Genomic DNA, 18,641 nt, shown 5'->3' with positions numbered 1-18,641 from the left:
AATCAAAAAATAGATCAAAAAACTATACCGTGCCACACTCGACCACCTTTGTACTGTGCTACACTGTGCGTTTTTGTCATGTAAGTCTGTGTGCAAGTTGTGTAAAAAAATAAAAAATAAAAATTTGTTAGAAACAGTATTAACACGAGGAACTGAGAAACATTTGTGTTCTTTTTCTATGTATTTCAATGTGTGGTGATACCAGCAACAGAAGGAGCAAAGCAAGAATTACATGACACGTAATTGCTGTGTCGACGGGCCAATTCAGTAAACATTTTAAACAATTTTTAAATCTACTTTATTTGTATTTTGTATGTTTTTATATTTTTTCAACAGCAACTGCGAGTTGTCCTTTTGAAAACCTGTCACAGCAAACCTCCAATTTGTGGAATTTGTGTGTAATATTTAATGCCACTACTGAATAGGTGCACCTCACAATAGAAAAATGTAACACTGAATAGATATTTGCCAATACTAATCTACTTCACTGGTATCTAAAACAGTTGGCTATATAGAAAATCTAGTAGATTTTTTTGAAAGTATTAAATATACATTTTATATATTCTGTATATCTAAATGTTTTTGTGACAGTGACAGCTCATTGTATCCTCTATCACTCCAGGTTCTTATCCATTGCCATTTTACAAATAAATGTCTATCCTCCAGAATAGCATTTCTCCAATGAGTTATGGACGGTAGTTTTTTCTTTTGGGCAGCTCATTGGAAACTGACATATTTAGGCTAGCATGGCAGCATAGTCTGGGAACTTTCTGTGTCTCTAGCTATTTGGCCTTGGCTTTTTAAATCATCAAATTTGCAATTGCTGAATTTTAGGGTGACTGTGTAGAAAGCTATATCTTTTCCACCCCCATACTCTTTTTGTCATCTTGTCAGTAAGTGTCATCCATGGACATGTGATCTCCCCTCCAAATGACCCTCAATGTGTTGACATCTAAAGTTAATTGTTTTAAAAAAAAAAATAATACAACACCTGCACAAAGGTGAAGAAAACTTGACTGTCTCACTGCAGGACCATGGTTACTTCTAGAGATGCAATAATACCTTTTTCTGAGAAGGGCAACATGTAATAAATGGTAAAGACTTAACAATGTACAAACATAGTATATTTTATTCATGTAAAATGTTACTAATATATTACTAACTTGGAATCTGTGTTGAAGGCAAGTTTTTGTTGTAGATGTTCTTTTCCCATTGTACTGTCTAATTGATGGTTCTTAGTTGAGTAGAGAAACTAATAATGGGTCAAAATTATATCAATATCAAATATTTTGACCACTTATGTGTGGAATTCTGCCTTAAATTTGGTAGTGATAGCTGTATACTTATGTTTAATAATTTAAGTCATCTGTATAGAAAAATATCAATTCAGATCTGTTGTTAAATTGTGATTTGTTACATGAGAGTGAGAGAGCGAGCGAGCGACAGAGTAAATAAAGAGATATTAAACAAACCCTGCCTCATAGAATTGAATTTCAAAATTGAAATTATAAATAAATGATGTGATACTATGTTGATACCCATAGGGAAATCTTCTCACCCCACCCCACCCCCTCAGGTCAGAGGTCAGAGCAGCAGCCGCCCCGGAGCGGGTCGGGATGGAGGAAAGTCTCCACACTCACCATGCTGCTAAATTGATTTTCCCAGTGTTGCACTATCCTGTACTGTCCCACAGCTATTCTGTAGATCTCCCAAGATGCACGGTGTGTGGTTATTGTCTTCCTTGTCTCCACCTTTGACCTCAGGAGGGGGATGGAGAGCGCTGTGCGGCGGCTGCCCCTCAGGCTGAAGCTCTGCAGGGTGTTGGGGCCGAGCCTCGGCTCCTCTGGCAGTGACTTTGCACCTTGGCCCATGATGCTGAGGGTCCCACAGAGAGGTCCTGCAATAAGTTAATAATGCCACTATCCCTACATCAAACAACTGCAGAATTTATATGATCAAAGTTCAGTTATAGGAAGAGGAGCTTATAAAAATTCTTGCACCCAGGCTTGTTGTGACCTTTTTCCCATGATTCCTGTCAGACTATCTTCAGGTTGGAGACTACCAATGAGTGCCAAGAGAAAGGAAAGGTATCATCTCACAGTTGCTTATATTCATTGGAATAAAATGTAGTTATTGCAGGTAGACTTTAAAGCATAACTCTATAACCCTATTTTCCCTTAATTTTCCATCATGCCCATTGATTCTGACCAAAGTTTCATCAATTACTTCACTATTGAGCTACTTATGTCTTTTTCAGCATGCACTGCTCACTCTGTATTGAGGCATGCTGGTAAAAAGATGTAAATGAAAATGATCTTAAATAAGACAATGAAACTGACAATGAAAAAACTTTATTTTGCAGAGCGGGTTATCAATACGCAATGAAAGCTAATTACATTTCTAGAGTTTTGCATATAGGCGTACCTGAGTTTTTTAAGTTTTGTGTTCTTCTTTTCACATTAAAAATATAGAAAATAATTTAAATTTATAATAATAAATATTTCCTCAATTTCCTAACTCCTCTGGTGCACCATAAAACTGTGGAAGAGTAGCTTTTGTATCTTTGTATGGCATAGTGTAAAAAGATTCACAATTTCAAACATGTCAAAGACAACGTTATAACATGCAAAGCAGTATGGCTTTCTATTCCGTTACATTGTGCAGCATAGAGGGATTTCCTGAAGAGTCTTTCAGTGATCGACTTGCCTTTTCTTACTGCAAAAGAAAGAAAATCACAGTCACGCCATGACACAGCAGACTGACAGTTAAAAACAAAAAATCTAGCATTAATCTGTGTCTATTTAACTGTGTCACTTTGTGTTACCTTTCCCCTGAGGGCTTGGAGGTCATGACCCAGAGTAAATATTCCTTGGCAGCCATGGAGTCCAGCACCTTGTTCACATCGCTGGTGAAGCTCCCATCTACATGCCTCCTGCTGAACGCTCCACCCCTCCTGTCCATCTCAGATCTGGATATGTACACAGGCACACAGGACAAACAGCGCTCAGTCAGGGCCAGTAACTCTGTAATGCATAAAACCTGCCATTCGCTGTGAGTTGGGTGATCTACAATGTAGTGTCCACCACACAGTAAGCATCATTAGTGTACCATTGTCTAGATTTGTGTGCTAAATGAAGAGACTGTGTTGCTGTGATCATTTCATGATTGGTTCATTGTTTTGTGTGAAAGTAATCATCACTGATAATCATTCCTCCAGTCACAATCAACACGCATACTTTCAGTGTAGGCACACATCAATCAACGCAGGGCAAAGGTTCAGCTGATTTATTTTTGGCGACCACATGGAACATCAGCACAGGCCTTGAGAAAAGAAAAGAAACGGAAAGGAAAGGGGCGAAGGGGCACAACGAGGATTATTCAAGCAGTTGATTAGCTTCTCTCTCTGTCTCAATCTCTCTCTCTCTCTCCCTCTTCTTCTTCGTGGCATCAGCAACAGGGAGGACATTAGGCGGTGGGTGCTGTAGGAGTTGGAAGGAGGGAGAGCCTACTCTCTTCTGACTTGTCCGGACTTCAGCCTGTCGACGAAGTTCTTGACTGCCTGGTCCTGGAGGAAGGAGCTCACATCGCTGGTGTAGGTCCCGTCCGCATGGCGCTTTGTTGCAGCACTGCAGAAAAATAACAATGCTCAGTGAGGAGGACTAGGATATTTGACACACTTGATATTTATATACTAATATTTGATACAATACCAGCCAAAACACAGGACACACCTGATTGAATGCACTATGTTTTTCATGATCTTAAAGCCATTTTGATCTAAAGTCTTCCGCATAAATGCTTCAAATTTGTTTCTTAAACAAATATAAATAGTGAAGTTGATGCCTATGTATGAATTTCCTTCCAAAGCCTTTGCCTTTCCATCAAGGCAAAGGGCGGCTACTTTAAAGAATCTAAAACATAAGATAGTTTTGATTTGTTTAACACTTTTTTGGTCACTGCATAATTCCATTTGTGTTATTTCATAGTTATGATGTCTTTAAAATGTGAAAAATAGTAAAAATAAAGAAAAATGCGTGTCCAAACTTTTGACTCTTAGTGTACTTTTTTTTTTTTATAATTCTTCTTAATTCTAAATAGAGAATTAGAGAGCCACATGTCAGTGTAGCCCCCTAAAAGCTGATTTTATTCCATAACTGAGCTTGAATATCTTTTCATTGTTCAAGAAATACAGCCAAATAGTGCTATCCTATTCTAAAAGTACCTCACCTACAATGATAACCTTTTAGATTCTTGTGATAATGGATCGCACAGACACACTAACCCGCTCCTCTTGCTGTCCATCAGCCACCGAACAAAGTCCTTCGCTCTCCTGTCCTCCAGGTACTTGCTGTAGTCGTTGGAGAAAGTTCCCTCCGAATGTCTCTTCACGTTGGACAGCTCAGCCGCTGCGTCTTCTGCCTCTAAACTGCAGGAGGGAGAAAACATCATCTAGAATCACACTCTTACTTTGAGATGAGGAACGCTGTCTTAGATTAGATATGCACTTTTAACTTCAAATAGGTGCCGTACTTCTTTTTATAAACTTTATTTGCAAGGGTACCCAGCTATATCTGCTCACAGTTACACATATTCACACCTGGGAATATGGGACACTGACAGAACTGTGAAGCACTGACATTTTGCACATTGCTCATTAGATGCCAATAGTGTTTCTCCATCTCCAGGCTGTTATGGAGTGTAGAAATAGGCTATTATCTTGCTTATAAAGTTATCAGTCTTAATACAATGCAAGGTAACCCTAACCCTAACCCTAACCCTAGCAATACCATTGCTTGATGGTCCATTAAACAAAAAGATAGCCATCGCAGTGTATTTATAATAAGAATACATGTGGTTTATCTTTAGGCTTTGAGTATACCTTGAGCTGTCATCAGCCTCAAGCAGAGGAACTTGCCAGCTGCTCTGGACAAAGCAGAGGACCAGAAGGATACCAGCCAGGGAACGGATGCTTTTCATTGTTATAACCTACGCATCACACACAGAAACATACACACATACAACCAAGAGATGGTTACAGTTGATTCTTTAAAAAAAACAGAAACGCATATTGGATGAGATAGCTGTATATTTTCAAGCTGAATAAAAGGAGTAGAGTTTGAGGCAAGTCTTGACAAAAAACAACTCACCTTGTCTTGTTTCCCAGCAGATAGAAAGACTGATGCTGCAGTTGAGCTTTTAGTTCCTCTGCTTGGTTCCTGGTATCTGTGTCTAACTGTCCTGTCCTGCTCCAGGATCTTTATATATAGTAGGAGGAGGATGAGGCCCAATTTGTCCTTTACCTTTTTACCTTTGCCAAGTCCACCTGTTACTCTCAACCCATTAGACACGGGCCTCGTCGCACCGGCCGCATCATCCAGGAAAGATGCTATTCATGCGTGTCAGGTGTTAGGCTCATCCTGTCAAACAAAATGCTTTAATGTGCTACTGTGTCATCATGATATCTGTGCCATAACATCTGGAGGGTGAGTCAGTATTTGTGGATTTATTCCGATCAAATCTCAAAGATGGGAAACATTGACGGCCTCTTTTGCAACAGCGGAAGTCATCTCCGTTTTACAATGGTCGTCGTTCAATAAAGAGTGATGCTCTACTAAAATTAATGTTCATGCAATTCTGCTACTATATGACGCTGACTTATAGTACCAAGCCAACATTGTACTGCTTTGGTTATGAACTGAGAAATCACAGTTGCATTGTGTTATTTTTTGCAGTATTAGGTTCTATACCTCAAATATATAGACATAGGACTTTATATATGTTATGTCCCATGGTCCCACAAAGACATTATTAAAAAAAAGACAGAGATATTTCAAACAAAAAAGCTCTCATCATTTAATTCTGTATTATTTTAGAAAATAATTATTACAACAAAATGTCAATAATATAATAGATTTAGTTTAACATGTATAAATTACTGTGGTGCAATATGTTTCTGTGCATAATTCAGTACAATAAAAAAAATATTGATGTCTGAGTTGGGTATTCAGTCACAAAGTTTCACTTTAGTAGAACATTTTCACTTTTCAGCATGCACATCTCCATAGAAGTTCAGGATTTTTCCCCAGCTCAAGCAAAATGAAATGTTGAAAAGTTAAATCCAGGAACCAAAGTGAAAAAATATCACCTGGGACAAATTTTTATTGTTTGTAAACGTGTTACAAGTGTGATTTTTAGACTTTGTATATGCACTACAAAATGTAAATGCTCTACCAAAGTGAAATATCACTTTCAGAAATGTATAAATTAGACACAGATTGAAGACTTGGAATATGGACCACTTTGTACTCATCAAGCTGAAGCTCATCAATGACTTCAGTGACTTCGCACCAAAAAAAAAAAAACACCAAGAAGACTTTTCCTTGACATTTTCAACACTGATAATCAAGCTTTGCATTTACAATTAAATCTCAGAAATGATTTCTTGTTCACATGACGCAACACAGACACAAATCCTTATGATCTGGTGCAGCTCATGCAAAGCACCTCTGCAGGAAGTGACTCATGTGGGTGTAGACGTGTGGATAGGCTGAGCCGCCGAGGCCATGATCTTTGTCCGTATACCACTGGAAAAAAGATACAATAAAATATTCAGTCATGTTTATTACTAACTTACTAATTAACCTTTACTCCAGTCCACATGCAATATTCAACTATGAATGGACACACAAGTCCCTCAGAAAGCAGCGAGTTTTCCATTGATTTCAAATCTGATGCTCTAAACGCTCACCATCGCCTCAAAGTCCACATGTTCATCAACCAGGGCTTTGGAGATCTGGGCGGCCTGCTGGAAATGAACATTGTCTGGAAATACACAACAAACGAATAATTAGATAAACAAAAGATATAGAGACACTTTCCATAATGTGATGTTTAAATAAGTCAGTGAGAGAGAAACAGTATACATAAGATATTCCACTTCCCCTCTCTCAAAGCACTGGATTAACAGTTTCTAATAAGTGTCTAATCATAAACTTTGCACAAAAATCTTAATAATCAATTTAACTGTTGATATAAATAAACAAACAAACAATTTGTCCACTTGAAAAAAACGTTATACAACCACATAGTGGTTGGAATATAAAAAAATCAATATCTTAAAAATTCATGCAGACATCACTTTTGACTATTAGTCAAAAAGCAAATAGGTTTAATCAGTACTTGTTGAGAACATAATAACAATGCACAATACTGTATGCTGGAGGGCAATTTGGGTTTTTGTCTGAAAATTGTATAAATGTTTATAATAATTCCAATGGGGTTTATAATAATCCCAATGAGGATTATTGTGCCAAAGAAATACACAAAAAAGGTAAAAATGCTTTAGTGCTAAATACTTTATAACTCACCATCAGCTGTTCCATGGACCAGAAGGTATTGCACTGAATGGAAATTCTTAGCCCTCTCAGTTACTGTTGAGTTCTGCATAATATGAATCAAATTGTGTTATTTGTGCAAATTATTACAACAGACAGTGACTAAACACTGGCAGAGAGCAGCTGAATGACTGGCCTGTGTGTCACACTTACACTGTAGCCGAGTTGGTTTTCTGACGGTTGCTTCATGTAACGCTCTGTGTAGATGGAGTCTGGAATACAGGTCGGTGAAACAAAAAGGGACACATAAATCCTGTATCTCATTATAAAGTGGTTCTGGATTCTGTTGTTAGCACTGAAAATGCTGGTAAAACAGAGAAAACATACCATAATAATCCCATTTAGAGACTGGAGCGACTGCCATTCCGCATTTGAAAACTCCACTTCCAGCTCCCAAAGCCATGGATGTTACATAGCCACCATAGGACTGTGAAAATAAACAGCCTGTTAGTTCATATGCATGGGTAAGACATTCACTTTTTTCAGAGGGCATTTCTTGCCCCTTGATCTGATTTTTAGAGACATCTTGCTCCTTTTCTGGGGCAATTTTATTGAACTATGAAATAATACATTTGCGTTGCATATTGGCAAATAAACACTCAATCTGTACCTCTAAGATCTGCTTTATTTCAAATCATAATGCTTATTTTAATACACTGCATCAACTCATTTTTAATTTCAGGGGCATTTTATGAACTTTTAAGGGCATTTTTTGCCACAAGGCCTCATTACTTCCACTGGTCAACTCTTTTGGGAAACCTACCCAGCCCCAGATCGCAATTCTGTCCTTATCAATGAAGCCCATTTTGGTGAATTCCCTGAAAAGCAAAAAAGAAATGACACTGTTATTTTAGATGAGGGCAGGAGATAACAAAGACCTAAACTGGACCTACAATAGCCTTATAATCTTTACTGTTCCTCAGTGACTAAGCCTCTCTGCCATCAGATAAACAAGTCATCAGCGTTTAAAGATCATGATGTGTCCTATCTTTAAACCAAGCTCTACATTAGAGAAGTGAGTGAGTGAGTGAGTAAGTCCTGTTGAGCCAAACAACATGAGTGGGAGATGCATTGACTTGTCTAAACTGCTTCTCCTTTTCCCCCCTTACTTGGCTGCCGTTATCTGATCTTCCACCTCATAGGTTCCCAGACGTGTGTAGATTTCGTGCATTATATCATCGCCTTGGTAACCGCTTCCTCTCCCGTCAAAGCTGGCGACGATGACTTTCTCGGTGCTGGCCAGGTAGGTGGCCCAGTTCACGCTGTAGCGGAAGTCTGCTTTCTGACTGCAGGGCCCAGCGTAACTGGAAAGTGGAAAAAATATCTGTTTATGAGGCGTCTTTTGAAAAGTAGCATCATTTTTTTTTTTTTTTTTTTTTGGATGAGGAATGATCTGAGCATATCTTGAATGCATTTTTAAGTAGAAATCTTACACGTCTATTAGTAAGGGGTACTTCTTGGATTCATCAAAGCCTGGAGGCAAAGTCATCTGGTACCAAAGAGCTGTCAAAAAATATGAATATCCAAACAAAGATATCAATAAATTGTGCTCTATGGTTAAATTACTCATCATTTATGTTATTTAAATTATTCAATTGTTGATTTTGCTTACTGAATTCTCCTATTTTGATGGTGGCACGACGCATGCTGGGCATTTGGACCTCAGATATCAAGCTGGTAAACACACTATTATCCTCCAGAACTTTTACCTCTAAAAATGTGAAAATTGAGAACGCTTGTCAATATAAACGACTGTGTTTTCCTAACACAGTATATCTTTAGATTCAAATAGATTTGTTCAGTTTAGTTCATTTTAGTGTCTTACCTGTCTCTTCCCTATTATCCCTGAGAGAATAGTGAGGAATACCAGGACCTTTAAATACAAAACAATATTAATCAGTGTATAGAAGGAAGGAAAGAAAAGCAAGAAAGAAAAAGAAAGAAAAGGAGACATTTGATAACTGACCATAGCAGTCCATGCGGTAGAAAGAGGCGCTGTGGCTGAAGTAGGCCGAGTTGTACTGACAGTTTTCCCCACGCAATCCACAAGTTAGACATTTGTTTCCTTGGGTGGTCGACCTGACACACACACACACACACACACACACACACACACACAGGCCCTGTAAATCTGAAGGTACTCTTAAGCAAAATGATGCCTTGAAATGAAATATAAATATAAAGCCCTTACTTGTAAACATTCCTTCCTCCTGGCCTGCCGCCATCTTGGTTACTTGAATAATATCTGTGGAATAATGTGTTTGACAGCGGTATGAATGAGAGGTGAAGGAAACCTCTTACTGTAGCAAGGGTGGAATTCAGGTCATGAGACATCACTGAAGTATGCGTGTGTGTGTGTGTGTGTGTGTGTGTGTGTGTGTGTGTGTGTGTGTGCGTGCCTGTGCATTTCTCTATGTGGATGTGTTTAAATGTAAGAATGGAGGAAACGAAAGAAATGGTATGCCAGTCAGGCCTAGGTGTGTATGCATTTAATGTAAGGCATATTTATTAATTTATATGAATGAATTAAAAATTATTACAACCAATTATTAATTATTATTAAGTTCACTGTGCATGTGGGCGATGAATCCAACTTACACACTGTCTGCTGTGACTTTCAGGATGTTAATGACTTCCCATTGTCCGGAGGTGATCGGCGTAGCTTTGCCCTGCAAGTCATAAAAGTCGTAAAAACGTTAAAGCACAATAAACTGTTAATGAAGGATCTTGTGGTAGAGTCAATATAAGGAGTCAGTAAGGTGTCATTGCTTTTAGTTACAAGATTTAAACAGGTTTGGCTCCTGAACCTGCTGGTTTGATACTGGATTACAGCCTAAAGCAGAACGCTTATATAGATTATTAATTACTACTTTGCTATCCCTTCTATATTTTATTGTATTTTGCTTTGTTACATTGCTGTATACTGTTTCCATGCAATTATTATGTTTGTCTTGATGCTGCTCTCTTGGCCAGGTGTCTCTTGAAGTTCTTCATCTCAGTGGAACTACTTGGTTAAATAAAGAGTAAATAAAACTAAATTAAAGTGAGGTGTGTAAGATGAAATGTGCAGGAGCTTTAGAGATACGTACCCCAACCACATGATGGATGTGCTTGTACCTATTGGTGTCGCTCATCACCAGGTAATAACTGCTCTTGTCTGCAGCAAAAACTGGTTCTGGTGGTGAAAACTAGCAAGCACATGTATATTAGTATAGTGTGTATCTTTAGTATAATCAGCTTGTACTTTACAGTATACTGGGCTTACCCGTCCAATCCAACCAGTGGAACTTTTTCGCTCCAGAAGCTGGAAAGAAACAGATGTTAATTGGTGTTTGAAACTGCACTAGACGATAAATAGATAGATAGATAGATAGATAGATAGATAGATAGATAGATAGATAGATAGATAGATTATACATGATGATATATTGTACCTCGCCAGCATTCCAGTTGTTTCCATCAAAGTTGTAGATCTGAAGGATGAGGTGGTTTTGCAATCTCTTCAGCCATTGGACAGCCACACGCTCATCTGTCACCCAGGTAACTGTGGCCAAGTAGTGCTCACTGAGGGAAATAAATAGATATGAAATTGTGGTAATTTGTGGCAGACATAATTTATGTCTGCCACAAATTTTTACAGCATGCTGGGAGAACTTTCATTACCCAGAGCTGAATGAGGGTGGAGCCACGACTTGAGTGATCTTTGTTGAGTTGGCGTCCAACACGAACAATTTCACCACAGGGTTGGGAGTTCCTGGCTGCACAACAGAACAACACGACATACGCCCAAACAAAATGCTCGATTACGCAAAAAGATCTCAATAAATTGTGACATAATCCAGACCTCAACCCAAAGTCCACAGGTCATTCACATACAGCACTATAATGATCCCAGTACAAGCTACTTAAAGGCATACTGAGTAGGATTTTGCCGGTTGTGGCTTGTAAACCCAACTTTCCCTAGCTCAAGCACGCCCCTGAACACGGTTGCCAGAGCAGTTTAATACACTAAAAAATTACAGCGAGGCGAAACACCAAGCAGACAAGACTCGTTCCAAGACGAGAGTGAATCTGGGGTTGGCTTTCACCCGTTGGGGAGTATTGAAGGAGAGGATGGGGATGAAGAGCGAGGCGGAGTCAGCCTGTTTTCTGTTGGACAGGTAGGTGCTGGTTAGCTTAGCTATCAGCTTTTCTACTACAACGAAGCTACGCTAACAACGAAAGCTAGCTGCCAACTCATGACACACACTTGCTCTGACCAGAACTCCAGTTGCTCTGTATTAGAGTTCAGGACCGCTACCACAGCCAGCATGGCTTTTAGATATAAAACGATTCAGCCCTGGTTAGTGGTTTTGGTTGCAGGCGGACACACCTGCTGCCAAAAGGTTGACGCCCAGAAACGTCCCGAACATTCAGAAATAAGAAAATCCAGGCAGAAGACTCTCTGCAAACACAGACTGTCAGACTACTAATGGCCCTTAAGTAATGATTGAGTAGAATAATTTTGTGAGTTTATGCTATTTCAAGGGGGAAAATCCTGCTCAGTATGCCTTTAACGTGCTGTGTGCACTGCATACTGCACCTATACCGCATCTGAACGGAAGTCCCACCTTCGGATATGGAATGACAACAGTGCGTGGGTACTGGTCCTTGCCGTACCAGGAGTACTCTATAGTGTGGACCTCCGTGTCGTTGAACTCAGCATAAGCCAGGTACTTCCCTCCAGGCGACCACCACAGGCCCTGGGTGGACGAGAACATCTCCTCTGAAAGCAGGAGGGGGGACAGGGCAGCTGCATTAGGATTCAGGACTTCACACTCATGGGGAGATCGTGGCACTAACAGGGTCGAGGGTTAGGGGTTCAATTCCCACTGGATCACCCATGCTAAAAAATGCATGTACTGATGGCAGCTGGGTGTATAAGCTTCCACACAGCATATCGCTACTGTGTGAATGAATCCTTCCTCCAATGTGGTTGATTTTCATGGTTTCACTTCAACTGAAGGATTTCGTGGTTCCTCTATCTGCGGAGTGTGTATTCTATGTGTATTCTCTTGAGCTTACATAACCCTTTCAAAACCCACTGGATAAACCTACAAATTAATTGTCACCAAGCTAAAAACAAGGCTGTTTTTTTCCTGAAAAGTTGACATTTTGGAGATACAAGACAGCAATGATTGTGTTATTTTAATCTACAGGTGTTTGGTTCCTAAACAGTTTAAAATAATTCTTAATTGGCCCAGTCTTAGTCACTCATGTACTAGATTTGTCTATTGACATTACTGTTTCTTATTTTGTAAATTCATGCTTTCTAAATGTGTAAATGTGTGTTTCTCCATAAATGCTTGTGGTCAATTCATAGTAACTGAGTTGATTTATAGTTTCACAGGAATTCTGCACAAAATGTGTCACTTACCCTCATACACCCAGTCTGGGATGCCATTGAAAATTTGGTTCTCTTTTCCATTGAAAGTGATTTGCTGTGGTGGGGAAGTAGGGCTGGTCTTCACATACACATTATTTCCCCAAACATATGCCTATAAAGATGGTTTAAAGATTCAGGTTCAGTTTAGAGAGTCCTCACTGTGTTGACAATGAGTGAAATAACCTAAAGATTGGAATGAACCCAAGATGATGTTATGCAATGGTATTCACAAACACCATCTCCACTACATTACACTGTGTACTACAGCAGAACATGCATGGTATAACTTCAACTCCTTTACATTTTTTACTCTATTACATCTTTGACGTGTGACCTTTGAAGTGTGAAGAAAACTGGGCCTTTTGACATTCCAGCTCTGCACCCTCAACAATCCACACTGTTTGTTATCCCCCATTTTTCCCCGGTCCAACTTATACAAGTGTTTGGGAAAGGTGTTGTTTGACAGCCTCATCTATCATCCACTTAAAAGCAGAACTGTCACTAAGAGTTAGTATGTACGTATCACCAAGCTTTTGCATCTGTCTGAGCTCACCAGCTTGTTCCCCTCAGGAGCCCATGCAAAGTATTGGGTTTCATGTTGAATGTCAGATGGTGAAAGAAAATCCCTGTAATGAAGTGAAAAAGAAAGGTATTATTCAGATTGTTGGGATGCACTTTATTTTTACAGCTGTAGAAGATAGCTTTTCCACCAGGCTCTACTAAAGTCAACTGCCTTACTATTGTTTTATTATATTTTAAGTAGTTTTGCAGGCATAGCATAGGCCATTTGGTGCAAACATTTTTATCATAGGTGACCCAGGGGGAATCCTTAACCCTGGCAGTGTTACTGCCATGCTCTACCCTTTATGTTATACAGCACCATTTGTTTTTTTGTATGGATCTTAGGTGAAAATAAAGGAATGAAAATTAATATTGTGCATAAACTGTATAGTTTGGATACGTACAGTTTTTCCAGGTCATAAAGCGAATATGAAGCTGTGAACGAATGCCTCCACAGCTGATGGGACAAGAAAAAACAAAACATAAGGGATGATGAGGAACAGATTTCATCAGTGAATAAAAGTCTGGCATACCTTGGAGTAGTTGCTCATGAAAGCAACATATTTCTGGTCCGCAGACAGCTGGTAATCATAGGCGTTGACTCTTTCCTGTGTTGGGAAAGCAGACAACTGATGTGAAGGGTCTGCTGCCTCCCCAGCCGCCTCGCTAACAACACTGCACTTGTTTATATTTGGTGTGAATGTAGTTTTCATACCAATGTCATGTGGTTCATCTTACTTGTACAAAGAAACACACACACACACACACACACACACACACACACACGTGCGCGCGCACACACACACACACACACACAAGTAGGATGACTTAAGTAGGATGACTTACAAATGTCATGCTGCTTAAGAATTCTGAGGAGTTTCCTGTTTTCACGTTGTGAAGGAAGACTGAGCCTTGTGTCTTATGCAGATACTCATGATCTATAGGGGAGGATGAGAAGACACTGATTAGAATAGAATAGAATAGAATAGAATATAATAGAATCATTCTCCTAGACTAACTCAACCAGGGAGAACAAACATGCAAATTTCTAAAGGTTGAATAAGACATTAAGTAACATATTTGATTTGAACACCATTTCATGTAACTTCACACACACACACACACACACACACACACACACACACAGACACACACACACACACACACACACACACACACACACAGTATTTATAAGAATTGAAGAGAATTGGTAACTAGAGCACTAGCACTATTAGTAACAATACTGCAATAGATGAATGGAGATAAAGCGCACACACACACACACACACACACACACACACACACCGTGACCTCTCACAGTATTCAGTATCCTCCCACCCCACCCTGCCATGGCTGCCTTTTGCAGGTTAAATTCTGATAATAATGGGTGTGTAGGTGTGTCCCACCTGAGATCCATCTCATGTTGTAGGACTTGGGTTTCAGTGAATTGTTGAACACATCATCCAGGGTGAAAGATCTCTGGGCTTTGCCGCCCTCATCCTCTAAAACACAAAGCCAAAGTCAGAACTTGGCAGCATCAGTGAAGTGAAGGTGATGGTTGGTAGATATGATATCATGCACACACATCATGATCATCATCATAAAAGAAGGTGAGTGGACATGTGTTGTAAAGGCTGTAACTGATAAGGACAAAAGGAATACTTTTTGCTTCATGCATGTGTGGACGGTGCATTTATCGGGTAATTATGGGAATTGACACGGTGAACAGCGACTGGATATGAAGCTATTTAAACCCATGCATGTGTCGCAGAGACACTGATTTTCCATTTCCACTGTGCGGAGTAAAGCACGCTCTGTCTGGGTCTAAATGGAAAGAAATTAAAAATAGATATATATTTTCCCCATCTAGACGTTTGTTCCGCTCTGTTCCTAATACTTGGATGGAAATGTACTGTTGGATTGCTTCACATTTCCTATCAGCATGTTGAAACGGTGATATTTCACCCCCAACTGTCCAAATGGACCATGCGTAATGACGCGTGCGTAATTTACTTTGTGTCGGGTGTGTTTTATGGTGCAGCGGACCATAGATGAACAAAAATGCATTTCCCTCATATAGCAAGATGCGAATCATTAAATCACAAAGACTCACCATTCAAAAATATAGCCGTGGGCACCGCTATCAAAATGACGACGACTGCTACCCCAAAGACTCCAAGGAGCACCTTGGCAATGGGAACCTGTTAAAAGTTAAACGGCCAAAAGTCAGAAAAGTCAGAAAATTGCGCATGGTACAAGGAAGCCCCTGTTGGAAGCCCCATGTTGAAGCACAACAGCATAATATCGGTATGTGAGTATTATCAAACCACCACGAACCATTGTTTCTGCGCGTAGGTGACGAGTAGCCTGTCCGTCCAACTCACAACGCCATGGACAGTCACCCAACTCGTCTGCAAGCGGAGGAAAAATAAAGTTATCCGACACTCGCTTTTCTGTTAAATATTATCCCAACTTCAGTTTCAAAGGTGGGACAATAAATGTCCACCGGAGTAAAGTTCGTCAGCTTTGATCAAGTTGTGGAGTTCCTACGTTTTGAGGAAGTATGCAGCTGCTTGCCTGGCTTTTCCCCCCAGCTCTCAACTATGCAAAACATTTATAAGTCATTCATTCATTCGTTCATGCAGTAAATCGCTGCCATCTTGAGAATAGCGGCCAAGTTCACTTTTATTTAGATGGACTAGAAATTGGTTTGGGCAGAGTGTCAGAGGTACTGACCAACTATATTAAATATAAAGGAAAATGTCTTATTATTCAGAATGGCTGCAGGTATACAAGGATGCGCAGTGAGTGTGAAGTGGTTATCTTAGCACGGACATAACTGCTGGCTGTACAGTGTGCCAAGCCTAAAGTGAAACCAGGTTATGCAGTAACTCACTCTGCCGTTCTCTCTCTATTATATAGCCTGAAATACTGGCACTCCACGTTCTGCTAAATACCGCCAAGGTAAATGTGGAGCTATCAAAATAAATGACAAAATGAATGACAGAAAATTGGTCACCAGAAAATATATAGTTATAGATATAGTTATTATAATTATATTTATACAGAAAATATCATCCAAAACACAGAAGATACATCTCTGAAACACTGCAAAATATTAGGGACTTCTTCCTGATGTTGAGTTGCAGCTCCTTTTACACAAATCCACATCTCACTTGTCTCAAAGCTTAAAAATCCTTCTCTACCTCTCTTTTTCTACTCTTCTTTGTGATCGGTATAGATTTAATAAGGGAAATCAATAAGGAATAATGGCTTTTACCTGGATTCACCTCATCGTGTAGTTCATGAAAAGAGAAAGCGTCCATGATGTTTGGTAGGCCTAGATTCAGTGTAGTGACATGTTACCAGTTACAGTATGAAATGAAAAAATGCCATCCAACAGGCCAGACACATGAGATGAGTTTCATGACCTTGCTTGACTGGTTTTCACAGCCAGTAGTGTTTGTGTATTGTACATCAAGCTGGCCCTTCCAAATTAGTTTGGTCTGTCTGCGTTTACTTCAGAGTAAACCTCCAACGCAGAATATAGCAGGTCCTGGAAGAAGCCTTGATAATTTACATATAAATACTATGTATCTTGCTCAATAAACTGTGGTATTAATTATATTACAACTCTGCACTGAGAAATACAGATATCCTCAAGCTATTCTCTCTAATTTCTGTCAGCAAACATATAAACATGCTGTCCTCTGACTGCAAGTCACTTTTTTTTTTACAAGTGACTTGCAGTCTTTGCAGTCAGTAAATGGATTAGATTATGATGCCAGAAGATTAACAATCACAGTTTGGAAGAATGTGTCTTGTGGTCCTGATTTTCCTTCAGGCGCGGCCACTCGTCTGCTCAGATAACTCTACAGACGTGTTGCATGGCTGATTCCACAGCACTTCACCGAACAAAGGCTAACAGACTGGCTGTCATAAATGTCATACACTGCATACATTTTATTTACAGACCCATTAATAGCCTTGATCATTCAGTCTGTAGGCAGCGTGAGAACTCTGTTATCTGGATAACAGAGTTACCAGGGACGCAAGGGCGGAGGAATTTTTAAAGGGGAAAATCCACTCTAAAACTGAATCCATGTGTTAATAAGAAGAATGTGATACTTTATTGATATCTGTTGGGAAATTCTCTTTTGCGTCTCTCTTCTGGCCCTGCAGGGAGGTCAAAGGTCAGGGTCAGATAGAGAACAATGCTCCTGGAGCTGGGAGGGATTCACTGTCTTGCTCAAGGACACTTCAGCAGGGTGGAACTCCAACCTCCAACACTGGCAAACCTCTTCCTTTTTTTTTTTAACCAGAGGAAAGCGGTCCTTGGTGGGGTGGAAAGGCCTGTAACATGACAATAGATAAAAGTCTCCACTGAAACCAGTTCAAATAGAATTCTGTTGAGATTTGTTTCAACAGTCAGGCAATTCACAAATTCCAGGAAGCCCATGAAGCAAAAATAGTTTAAAATAGTTTTTAATCTATCCAGTTAGCTCTTGTAGAGATTGACCAGATTAAGATAAAAGTCTATTTCAGTCCGTGTTGCTGCAGCCTGTGGAAGATTCCCTCTGGGTACATAGTGTAAGTGCAGATCAGTTGAAGTAAATGCTAAAAGCCTGTTAAAAGCTTAACAAATATGAGGCTCTGCCTTTATGGGGAATAGACATCATATTCTGCACTTGTTCCCCTTAGACCGGACATCCTCTGCAAACAAATAGACAGTGGTTTTCTTCCCTAATGTAGCACGGCTTGTTTGAAGAGCGTTACTTCATGGATGCCTCCATTTGCCTACACTAAGCTTGACTAAAATCGTTTATAGGTGTCACTTTGAGTGCATTTTGCCTTATTGGACAGATACAGTGTTGGTGTGCGTGTGTGTGCGTGTGTGTGTGAGTGTGAGTGTGAGGGGGGGGTTAAAGGAGAAAGAAAGCATGAATGAATATATATGCATGAGAGAGTGTGAGTGGCTACTTCTCAGGTACTGAATGATCATTAAATATTGTGTATAAAATGGTTTATCACTGTAAGTGTTATTTCTCATATGGAAATAATCAAACTCATTTTGCTTTTACGGGTATATCAGTGTGTCAAGATGTTTGCTAAGCCTGTTGTGCAATGACTGCCTATCTAACGTTTAGAATCAATATTAATACTACTGATCACTCAAAAGCATAATGATAGCATGTCATGCTTATGTGAAAATACTGTATGGACAAACCAAAATAACTCAATCTCAGGTGCAGGGTAAAAAC

At 39.6% G+C, this 18,641-nt stretch overlaps 2 protein-coding genes across 2 annotated transcripts; both read right to left on the bottom strand.

The window, feature by feature from the left end:
- Positions 1-2,820: 2,820 nt before the first annotated feature.
- Positions 2,821-4,982, bottom strand: LOC139640363 (glucagon-1-like). Its single transcript, XM_071514558.1, has 4 exons — positions 4,880-4,982; positions 4,283-4,426; positions 3,510-3,626; positions 2,821-2,968 (listed from the first exon to the last, which is right to left on the bottom strand). The coding sequence occupies exons 1-4, from the start codon at positions 4,975-4,977 to the stop codon at positions 2,821-2,823; spliced, it is 507 nt and encodes a 168-aa protein (XP_071370659.1). The 5' UTR covers positions 4,978-4,982.
- Positions 4,983-5,848: 866 nt separating this feature from the next.
- On the bottom strand, positions 5,849-16,760 carry LOC139640333 (dipeptidyl peptidase 4-like). The gene is made up of 27 exons (XM_071514526.1): positions 16,661-16,760; positions 15,718-15,791; positions 15,494-15,581; positions 14,787-14,882; positions 14,227-14,318; positions 13,914-13,988; positions 13,785-13,837; positions 13,373-13,445; positions 12,811-12,931; positions 12,005-12,159; positions 11,058-11,152; positions 10,829-10,958; positions 10,660-10,698; positions 10,484-10,582; positions 9,993-10,063; positions 9,586-9,639; positions 9,361-9,473; positions 9,220-9,267; positions 9,007-9,105; positions 8,828-8,897; positions 8,504-8,698; positions 8,158-8,212; positions 7,722-7,821; positions 7,548-7,606; positions 7,368-7,440; positions 6,749-6,822; positions 5,849-6,584 (listed from the first exon to the last, which is right to left on the bottom strand). Exons 1-27 carry the CDS (start codon positions 16,704-16,706, stop codon positions 6,492-6,494), a joined length of 2,340 nt encoding a protein of 779 aa, XP_071370627.1. The 5' UTR covers positions 16,707-16,760; the 3' UTR covers positions 5,849-6,491.
- Positions 16,761-18,641: the final 1,881 nt, after the last annotated feature.

The sequence above is a fragment of the Centroberyx affinis genome, unplaced genomic scaffold (genome assembly GCF_046629955.1).
Source record: "Centroberyx affinis isolate AG114_WGS23_722 - 3 ecotype Tasmania unplaced genomic scaffold, CSIRO-AGI_Caff_v1 ptg000287l_1, whole genome shotgun sequence".
Lineage (NCBI taxonomy): Eukaryota > Metazoa > Chordata > Actinopteri > Beryciformes > Berycidae > Centroberyx > Centroberyx affinis.
This window is presented reverse-complemented; position numbering and strand designations above follow the sequence as displayed.